The sequence below is a fragment of the Camellia sinensis genome, chromosome 4, assembly GCF_055761805.1.
Source record: "Camellia sinensis isolate YWXY chromosome 4, ASM5576180v1, whole genome shotgun sequence".
Taxonomy (NCBI): Eukaryota; Viridiplantae; Streptophyta; class Magnoliopsida; order Ericales; family Theaceae; genus Camellia; species Camellia sinensis.
The window spans coordinates 34,280,010-34,291,164 of NC_138964.1; the positions used below are offsets into that span (position 1 = coordinate 34,280,010).

Here is an 11,155-nt window from a genome sequence, read left to right on the forward strand (position 1 = left end):
TTTTACTTACTTTTTGTTCAACTAAATAACAAAAAATCAGTTAAATATTTTTGAAAAAAACATTTCACATCAAAATAAACGGAGTCTTCATGTTCAATTTTGTAATTACTCAATTGAAACAGATCCACAGATGCAATTTAAGAGATTGACCAAGCGATAAATACATGAAAATAAAATCAAAAATGTCGAGTTTGAGTCTCCCAAAGACTTGCGATTCCAAGAATTAATTGGGTTAAATGGGGCAGGCAGAAGATACCTGGCAAGTGCACACCTTCTAGTATAAATAACGGTGGCCCTTATCTCAGGACAAACAAAAGAAACTTAGAGCAAAACTATAACTTGTTCTTGATAGTGCAATGGGTCAATGTTGTTTAGAGTTTCTTGGTTTTGTGGGAATTCTAAAGGAATCCATCAAACTCCTCCTCCAATCTAAAAATGGGAAGCTCATAGCCACCATAACCACAATCTCCATCCTCCTAAACTCCCTTCTATCATCTTCCTTCATCTTGTTCACCAGACCATCCATCGGTGATTTACTTGCCAAACAAGCCCTTCTTTATCTTCCAACACAAAACAGCTCTTATACTGATCCTGCTGATATGTTCGTTGACATCAAACATGACATTCGAATCCTCCTCGTAGTTGAGTTTGCTTTCTTTCTCGCTTCCTTCACTGTCTCTGTCTTCTCTATCTCATCAATGATTCTAGCATCAGCTGCGACTTACTATGGAAAGAGCTTATCTTTCAAAGACTTGCTTTCAAGGTTTTTCAAGTTATTTGTAAGACCATTAGTCACTTTTCTCCTATTTCAACTTACTGTCATAAGTTACATTATAGTCTTTGTTTTGGCTATAATGTTTTCTTTAGCGATCGTAGGCACTGATCATCTCTTTACATTCATGCTCATCTTTATAGCACTTTACTTTTTAACCTCAATTGTTTTGATCTACTTATTGGTTCTTTGGAATTTGGCAATGGTGATTTCGGTGATTGAAGAGAGTTGTTATGGAATTCAAGCTCTAAGAAAAGCATCAAGACTTGTTAAAGGCAAGAGGCTAGAAGGGTTTGCCCTAATTCTTGTCTTCGCTCTACCAATTGTGATTGTATTTATGGTTACTATGATGAGTGGAGACAAAAAATCATCGTTATCGACACAGATAGTTATGATGCTTGTAATGGCAGTTTTAAGCAGCTTGGTGATGGTGTTTCAATGGATGAGCTTCACAGTGTTGTATTTTCAGTGCAAGAAGACACATGGTGAAGCAATTGAATTGCAAGGAGGAATAGAAGAATATAGCAAAGTACTCTCCTCCACACCACTTCTCAAAGAAGAAATCCCATGGGAATATAAACTTTAATTTTTACTTGTGATTTTTATTGGCCTCACATAATGTTTTTTACCAAGTTATTTTGTAATCTTTTTCTTTCATGTGTTATGATGTATGTTGTTGGAAAATACGATCCACAAAATTTTAGAATATAATTATGTTGGCAGGTACATTTATTTATAAGAAGATAAATCAATAATTTTTTTTTTCCGATCGACAGAAAATAAGATATTTATTGATGCAAAGCATAATAAAGAAGATAATTAGCATGAATATTATTAGGGGTGTTCAAAAATTTGTTCGACCCGGTCAATCCGACTAACTCGACTCGAACCGAAAGCTCATGGACGGTTTCGCCAGTCATTTCGGTCGACCACGGATGAAGAATGTAGATTTTTATATTTTCCCAGTCACATATCGGATGAATATATCAAAAAATAAATGAACCTGATGCGACCGAAATATTATAAAATGAAATTTCTTGCCAGGTGCCTTCATTTTATTAGTTGGAGGTATTTCAACCTTATCATCTTGAAAAAAAAATATTAAACAATCTTTCACTTTTTTTTGAAAATCTCAAATGCATCATTACCTTCCTTTTTTTTCTTTACACGTTATCCAAATTTTCATCTGCACGGATAATTATTTTAAACAACTTTTCACCTTATTTTATTCAACCTTCCATCTTCCTGGCTTTATTCACCTATTCCATCTCCTTATCATCATTACATTTTCTTTCCATTTTCTCATATTTTCATTTTACCGTCTCTCTCTCCTCTATCTCATCAATGATTCTAGCATCAGCTGTGACTTACTATGGAAAGAGCTTATCTTTCAAAGACTTGCTTTCAAGGTTTTTCAAGTTATTTGTAAGACCATTATTCACTTTTCTCCTATATAAACTTACTGTCATAAGTTACACTATAGTCCTTGTTTTGGCCTTAATGTTTTTGTTAGTGATCATAGGCACTGATCGTCTCAATTGTTGTGATCAAGATTTTGAACCTTGTCAACACCCCTATTGAAGAGGAAATATTAAAATTTGTTGAGGATGGAGTGTCATGCAGCGAAGGGAGGATGGAATCCAGTTCTGAAGCATCGAAGGTTTGGGAGGCAACATAGCCCAACAAGGGACTCTGCTATGTTTACTATCTTTGTAGATAGTATACCAGATAGGTTGGATCCTAAGAGACTGTTTCAGCTGTTCAGCAAGTTCGGGATGGTAAAAGATGTTTTCATTCCAATGAAAAGAAGGAAAGCTACAGGCTCTAGGTTTGGATTTGTGAGGTATGATTGCCCAGTTGCTGCAAGCATGGCAGTTCAAAAAATGAATGGGGTCTGGATTGAGGATAAGGTATTGAAAGTAAAAAATGCAGAGTTTGGCAAATCAAATCAGAAGGAGCAAGGTGCATTGGTAAGAAGACAAGGTCAGCTGAAGGAGCCGCAGTAGGTACCTAGACTGAATCGGGTAGAGATCGCAGAGAGGAAATCATACGCTGAAGCAGTGGTACAAAGGCCTGAACAGAGGACAGGGAGATTAACAGTAAAAGTTAGTAAGGAAGGTAATGGCTGGTTATATGAGAGCCTAATAGTAAAGCTAAAAGCTTTTTTCTCCTACTGTGCTTTTAAAGATGAAGTTGCTAAAAGAGGGATGAAGGGGGTTGTTGTTAGAGAAGGGGGTGGAAGAATGGCAATTCTGTCGTTTAGTTCAGTAGCAGAAATGAAGGAAGGTTATATAAAATTAAAAGAATGGGTGTATGAATGGTGTGATTTAATGTCTAAATGGAAGGAAGGGGAGATTTTTGAGTAGGAGCGGTGCGTATGGTTATGGTGCTTTGGCATTCCACTTGATCTATGGAATGCGAATACCTTCAAAAACATTGGTAAAGTATGGGGAGAGGTGGTGCAACTCGATGAAGATACAATCAGTATGGAATCATTTCGATGCGGCAAGGTGAGAATCATTACAAAAAGTTTGGATACCATAAGCTCGGTGTTATTCCTGGATTGTGATGGTAAGTTGTTCCCAGTCCGTGTTAGTGAAGTTTACGATCCTTTATGGGCATCAAGTCAGTTGTATCATAATAACAAAATTGAGGAAGTGGGGGTGAATAAGGAGTCTGATCAGGTGTCTATGGTTGGGAGTTTACCGGCGGCAATTGGTGGCAGAGAAATGCAACATAGGGAGAAGGTGAAAGGTATAAGGAAAAATGTTGAAGATGGGCAACAGAGAGATGACGTGGAGGGAGCTGCTGATGTGGAGGTTGAATGGGTGGACACAGGGGATAAATGTTTGAATGAGGTGGAGGGGAATTCAAATTGGGGGACTGCGTTGGTAGCTCAAAATACAGTTAATATATTGGAGAGTCCAACCGACGGGGACTGCATTAATGAGAAGGAGCATGTGTCTGAAACAATAATGATGGATAAGGAAGTGGCTAAGAAAAAGGAAGAGTGTAATAATATTTTATCAATGAAAAGTGGTAATGGGGTAGAAATGATCAGGCCCAATAAGAGTGCTGAAGTGGAGGGGTTTATGAGAAGTCTTAGTGGGTCAGATTTAATTAGGCCCAATTTAAATTTGGAAGTTGTTTTAGAAGGGGCCCATAATGGAGTTAAGAGTTTACTATCCAAACAGGCCATTGTTGACCCTATCTATTCCGACTCAAGCAATGTAGGGAACAGAGCAAATCAAACAAAAAAGAAGGATAAAACCAGGAAGAGTACAAAAGTCAAAAAAGGGAAAGAGGTGTGCAGGGGAAGCTCTGGCGATGGGTCCAAAGGAAACAGGAAAAGGAAGGATGTTCTAGTGTTTGAAAGAAAATCAATGGGTTTTGGTAGTGGTCTTCAACGGGCAGCAATTTTTAGGGCAGCAGCAGTTGCCTTATCTAAATCAATATCACAAGGTAGTGGGTCTAGTAGAAGAAATATGTTTCTTAATGAGGCTCAAGCAACAATTAGAATTGGGAAAGTATTGGGGGTGGACTATGAAGGGAATGAGGAGGAAGTAACAAGCAGAATCATAGAATTAGAAGAAAAGGATAGGGAAAGAATTGACGATTTTGAGAAAGGGGTGGTGATAGCTCAAAATTGAGCTATCTTCGAAGGTGATGCAGGTGTTTGACATTGTTGCGAATGAAGGTTATGTCATGGAATGTGCGAGGATTAGGAAGAAAAGAAAAAAGGGGGAAAATAAAGAAGTTGGTGTTTGATAGAAAAGTTGAATTACTGATGATGCAAGAGACGAAGAGGAGAAGTATGAATGACTGTTTTGTTAGGTCCTTATGGCCATCAGAAAATTTTGAGTTTATGGTGGTGGATTCAGATGGAAGTGCAGGAGGGTTAATTTGTGTTTGGAATCCAGAAGTATTCCAGTTAAAAGATTGTTGCAGCACCATAAATTTCATTCTTCTATCAGGTGTGTTTCATCAATCATTTGAGTGTGTGGTTGTAAATTTATATGCTCCAAATGATGATATAAGAAGGAAAAAGCTGTGGGACTTGATTGTTAATATTAAGCCATTGTTTAATATACCTTGGTGTTTAGGTGGTGATTTTAATGTAATTCGAAAGATTAGTGAAAGAAAGGGCTGCACAAGAGAGGGATGAATGATTTCAATGAATTTATTGATCGGATGGAATTTTTAGATATGCCAATGATAGGTAGAAATTTTACCTGGTGTAATTCTTTTGAAGGAGATAGATGGAGCAAGCTTGATAGGTTTCTAGTAAATCCGATATGGCTTGAAAATTTTAGATTGAAGCTGTGGGGCTTGCCTAGAAGTATGTCTGACCATTGTCCGTTATTGTTAATGGAGGATGACAGAAATTGGGGTCCTCGACCTTTTAGATTTTTGAATGCTTGGACACTTCATCCCAAGTTCTTGGAGCTGGTTAGGAGGTCTTGGTCACAGAATGAAATTGAAGGTTAGGCAGGGTATAGATTTAGGAGAAAGTTATATGCATTGAAAGAAGATTTGAAGTTATGGAACACAGAGATTTTTGGTAATGTAGATAATCAACTGAAGATGGCAGAGGAAGAGTTACATGAACTGGATTTAAAAGCAGAAGCTGGTCCTTTGGTAGAGTCAGAGATACAAAGGAGAAGAGTGGTTAGAGATCAAATGTGGAAGTTGAGTAGGAGAAAACAATGGATGTGGCAGCAAAAATCGAGAGTTAAATGGACTCAAGAAGGGGATAAAAACACCAGGTATTTTCATGTTATGGCAAACAAGAGACAGAGCCAAAATCTGTTGGATTCAATAATAGTAAATGGGTCGTGTTTAACGAAGCCTGATATGGTAAGGCAAGCAGTGTTTAGACACTTTAAAGGGGTATATTCGAAAAATTGGAGCAATAGACCAAAGCTTTTAGGGCAGTTCAAGTCTGTTGCAAATAGGGATGAAATGCAGGAACTTGAAGCAGCTTTTACAGAGGAGGAAATTTGGTCTGCTTTGAAGGAGTGTGATGGTAATAAAGCTCCAGGACCAGATGGGTTCAATTTATCTTGCATTCAAAAATGTTGGAAATTGATGAAAGGTGAAATAGTACAACTTATGCATGAGTTTCATTCTAATGGAAAGTTGGTGAAAGGGTTCAATAGTTCATTCATCACTTTGATTCCTAAAAAGGATAATCCAAATGGATTAGGTGATTATAGGCCAATCAGTTTAGTCAACTCTGCTTATAAGATTCTAGCTAAGGTGTTGGCTAGGAGATTGAAAAAGGTTTTGCCTAGGGTGGTTGGAAAGGTGCAATCGGCATTCTTGGGAGGTAGATTTATAATGGATGGGGTTTTGATTGCGAATGAAATAATTGATTGGTGGAAAGTGAATAAGTTGAAAGGTATCATACTCAAGCTTGATTTTGAGAAAGCATATGATTCAGTGAATTGGGGATTCTTATTTTCCTTGTTGGCAAATTTTGGATTTGGTGACAAATGGATCAATTGGTTGAAGTGCTGTGTGACATCTGCTAGGATTTCTGTGCTGGTAAATGGATCTCCTACAGATGAGTTTTCTTCTCAAAGGGGTCTTAGGCAAGGGGATCCACTATCCCCTTTCCTATTTAACATTATTGCTGAAGGGTTGAATTTATTACTAGAAAGAGCAAAAGAAATTGGTTTATTTAAAGGGGCCAGGGTTGGAACAAATGAGGTATGTATTTCTCACTTACAGTTTGCGGATGACACCATTATTTTTTGTGAGGCAAATTGGGAAGAGATTGTAACAGTAAAGAGAATATTAAGGTGCTTTGAAGTTATGTCTGGGCTGAAAATTAATTTTCACAAAAGTGTGGTGTGTGGGTTTGGTGTTGAGGATAATTTGGTTCATGAGTTCGCAGTAAAATTGAATTGCATGAGTCAGAAGCTTCCTTTGAAGTATTTGGGGCTACCTCTTGGAGCAAATCCAAAGAAGCTAGTAACATGGCAGCCAGTAGTGGAAAAGGTTAAAAATAAACTGTCATCTTGGAAAAGGAGATTGCTTTCTTTTGCTGGGAGAGTAACTTTAATAAAATCAGTCTTGGCTAATTTACCTATTTATTACATGTCTATTTTCAAAATACCTAAGGGTGTGGCTAAGGAGATTAATAGGTTGCAAGCTGCTTTTCTGTGGGGAGATTCAGAAGTAAAAAGAAAAGTGCATATGGTTAGTTGGGAGGTGGTAACTAAGTCCAAATGCCATGGTGGTCTTGGGGTGAGGAATATTTCAGAAGTGAATGATGTCTTGCTCTTGAAATGGTGGTGGAGATATGGGGTTGAAGATAGATCACTATGGAAACTGATTGTATGCAGTAAATATGGTTCTTCTGGAGGGAGATGGTTACCATTTCAGAGGGATTCAGGTGTGGTTTCTATATTGTGGCAGAGTATTATGAATCTTGCTTATTCTAACCCACTACTAGTGGAGTTCTTTAAGGAAAATGCAAGCATTGTGGTTGGTGATGGGAACAAAATTAAATTCTAGTGTGACAGGTGGTTTAGGAACATAATCTTTAAAGAGGAGTTTCCTAGATTGTTTAATATATCTGTGGAGAAGGAAGTCTCTCTGCACCAAATTAGTCTGAGAAGGAGTAATTCAAGTAATGGGATCTTGGAGTTTAGAAGACCTTTGTTTGCTTGGGAAATGGAAGAGGTGGGGAGGTTGTATGCTCTGCTGCTGGAGGCTCCAAGTGTTAGAGATTCAGTGGAGGATTCCTTGAGGTGGACAGCATCTTCATCTGGGCTGTTTTCTGTAGCTTCAATCTGGAAATGGAAAATAGAAGACAGGGACTCTGCATCCAGAACATCTGAGTTGGTTTGGGGAAATGTTGCTCCTCCCAAGGTGAAGTTTTTCTGTTGGTTAGCTTGGCTTGGTAGAATCAAAACATCTGTATTTATGCAGAGAATTGGAGTTCTAAATGATAATGCTAGTATTCTATGTTTGTTTTGTGGAAATGATGCAGAGTCTTTAAATCATATTCTTCTCCATTGTCCAAAGATTTGGTTATTATGGTCTGGTATGATAGAATGGTGGGATCTGCGGTGGGCAATACCAGGATCAGTGGCTGAAATATTGCAATGATGGGATGGTGTGAGAATGAAGAAAAGGGAGAGAAAAATATGGAAGGTTGTGCCTCTGATTCTGATGTGGTCTGTATGGAAGATGAGAAATGAGGTGATGTTTAATGGTAAACATTTGGTGGTTGATGAGTTGCTTGAACTAATAAAAACCAGAGTGGCATTGTGGGTGACAAGCAGTGGGAAGGATCTTCAGTTTTCAGTTCATGATTTGGTGGTAAATCTTCAACAGGTTAGATTCTGTCTATAGTAATATTGTTGTTGCTGCAGTCTGTTCTGTCATATATCAGCAGATCTGTTCATTACTGCTACTGTGTCTTGTTTGTTTGTAAGGGGAAGTTTAGGCTGCTGTGTGTGTCTTATACGATGCTGTCTAGGTGATGTGAATGGGGGCTAGTTCCCAAATCTGCTGGTGTGCTGTGCTACTCTGCTTGGGTTGTGTTTGTAAAGGGAAGTTCTGGCTGTTGGGTGGGTCGTTAGTGTTGCTTATGTTGCAGATTTGGAAAGCCAGTGCTGTTGCTGTGCTTGTGGCTAGCTGCTGTTGCTTTTCCTGTTGTTGAGTTGTTCTCAGCATTGGGTGGTTCTGTGTAGTATGGGGGTTAGTTTGCACTTGGGGTGTCATGTTTTTATTTACTTCTTCTTATTCTTTTTTGGCTGTTTGATTGGTCACTCGCTAATCTTGGGCTGCGTGCTGGCATATGATAGGGCTTGCTCTTTGGTGCCAACCTAGTTGAGATTTTTGAGTTTAGTTTTGATGCTCTTTGCACCTCCCCTCTCTTTTTGGTGTTTTTATCTTATAGTTTTATCATTAATAAAGTTTCTTTTGTTGATAAAAAATAGGCACTGATCGTCTCATTACATTCATACTCATCAATATAGCACTCTGCATGTTAACCTCAATTTTTTGGATGTACTTATCGGTTTTTTGGAATTTGGCAATGGTGATTTCGGTGATTGAAGAGAGTTGTTATGGAATTCAAGCTCTAAGAAAAGCATCAAGACTTGTTAAAGGCAAGAGGCTAGAAGGGTTTGCCCTATATCTTGTCTTCACGCTACCAATGGTGATTGTATTCATGGTTACTATGATGACTGGAGATAAAAAATCATTGTTCTTGATACAGATAGTTATGGTTCTTGTAATGGCAGTTTTTATCAGCTTGGTGATGGTGTTTCAATGGATGAGCTATACAGTGTTGTATTTTCAGTGCAAGAAGACACATGGTGAAGCAATTGAATTGCAAGGAAGCATAGAAGAATATAGCAAAGTACTCTCCTCCACACCACTTCTCAAAGAAGATATCCCACAAGAATATAAACTTTAATTTTTACTTGTGATTTATATTGGCCTCACATTTTGTTTTCTACCAAGTTATTTAGTAATCTTTTTCTCTCATATTTATGATGTATTTTGTTGGAAATTACGATCCCCAAAATTTTAGAACACAATTATGTTGGGAGGTACATTTATTTATAAGAAGATAAATCAATAAATTTTAGGAGTACTTATGTGTAAATCCTAATAAGTGAATTTATTGTCTAATAGGTACTATGAGAAAAATTTGTCATAAAAAAAGTCATTAATTGTAAGTTTTGACGGCAATTTTTAAAAATTATGATAAAAAAAGTCGCTAATTGTCAATTTTTAGCGGCGTATGTAAAAAATTGTCACAAAAAATTATTTTTAACGACAATTTTACTAAGACTTATTTTCAAAAGGACTTGACGGGAATTGAATTTAACTATTAGAACATATTGATAGTTTATCCTAAATTTTAATAATTGCACGGAAATATCAAATGTTACCTAGGCTGTAAGATTGATTTAATGAGAAGTTAACGCAATCTTAATAAAAGACATGATAGTTTAACGCAATCTTAATAAAAGACATGATAGTTTAACGCAATCTTAATAAAAGACATGATAATAAAGTGATTACTATGGTTATGATAGATTTTTATTTTTTTAATTTTTTTATATTTTATTGTTTCGATCATTAGAAAAGATGATATTTATTGATGCAAAGCACATAATAAACAAGATATTTAAGTTTCGTTTGACATTGACTAATATAATCAACTCTTTTTGTGTTGAGATTTTTTTAGCCTGGCTTTTTTAGACTCATTTGGTTTGGATTTTTTTGGTTTTTTTGATTTCTATGAGAAAAAAGTGTAATAATTATGGTTTGAATGTAACATTTTATTTTATTGACTTATGTAACGTATTTTGGACTTTTGTGCTTTTTTAGCCTCAAAATGAAAACTAAACGAGGACTTAGTATGAATATTATAATCACAATAGCAATAACTAATAAATATATAAAGAAAAAACAAAAATACTAAAACAAAGCTATGAGATTTTGAAAATTGCGTTGTCACTGTTTTAAAATTACTTTTCCTTCTCTCGTGAAGGTACAATCAGAGTGAAACAATTCCAAGATTGTTAGGGAAAATAAATGATTTCCCACAAGTAAATCAATCGATAGAAATAAAAGTAATGTGAAAAAATTAAACTATATTGTAAACACTCAATTTTTGACCGCCCTTAAGACTTGAGCACCTCAGGTTGAATACTCGATGATGAAATAAAACGCTGTACAAACATTCGATTTCTTTAGTAAGAAGTTTTGGTTTTGAGTTTTAGAGCCTAAAATCTTGTACCCCATTTTTTGAACAAAAGCCTAATTTTTTTTTTCTAGCCTGGCCACTCAGAGACCTGCTGGCCAACAGGTGGCCAACAGGCCAATTTTTGGTGGCCGATCGTCCCCCTTACATGGCCGACCGACTATGTTTCTTGGCTAGTAGATATTTTGCTGACATCTGTTCCCCCATGTGCATGCACTGCATTAGCTAGCTTAATATAGATATTTCCGATAGAGGCACCTGTTTTTCTATATACTTGACCATCCCTCATGGTTTTAGGTTAAAAAAATTTGCTAAGAGCCTAAAGCTTGACAAACACTCTCCCTCACTACCTTGCAATATACATACACTATACATACACTTCATAAACCAATATTTTGAGGCTCCTTGCTAAGATTATTGAGCTAAAATTTCAGCCCTTGAGAGTGAGCATCTTGTGGTTTGTGAATAAGAGAGTGTTTCCTTTTCAAAGGTATAACTCTTGCCATCTTTTGCCTACTCTTCACTCCTCTTTTTCTTGGCATTTATACTCTGTTTTGGATTGTTTTTGTAGGCTGAAAACTTGTTATTTAAAAGCTATTCAAGGTGAAGGGGTTAACCACCATTTCTTGAACCTCATTACATAGCTT

At 36.7% G+C, this 11,155-nt stretch overlaps 2 protein-coding genes across 2 annotated transcripts; both read left to right on the forward strand.

Annotated features, from left to right (window-relative positions):
* Positions 1-287: 287 nt before the first annotated feature.
* Positions 288-1,520, forward strand: LOC114309566 (uncharacterized). The gene has a single exon (XM_082924582.1). It carries the CDS (start codon positions 357-359, stop codon positions 1,356-1,358), a length of 1,002 nt encoding a protein of 333 aa, XP_082780708.1. The 5' UTR covers positions 288-356; the 3' UTR covers positions 1,359-1,520.
* A 7,305-nt stretch (positions 1,521-8,825) lies between these two features.
* On the forward strand, positions 8,826-9,209 carry LOC114309565 (uncharacterized). The gene has a single exon (XM_028255337.2). The coding sequence runs from the start codon at positions 8,826-8,828 to the stop codon at positions 9,207-9,209; it is 384 nt and encodes a 127-aa protein (XP_028111138.2).
* Positions 9,210-11,155: the final 1,946 nt, after the last annotated feature.

Excerpts from the sequence above, each read along its gene's own strand:
- LOC114309566 (XM_082924582.1), top strand. The coding sequence starts at position 357 with ATGGGTCAATGTTGTTTAGAGTTTCTTGGTTTTGTGGGAATTCTAAAG.
- LOC114309565 (XM_028255337.2), top strand. The coding sequence starts at position 8,826 with ATGGTGATTTCGGTGATTGAAGAGAGTTGTTATGGAATTCAAGCTCTA.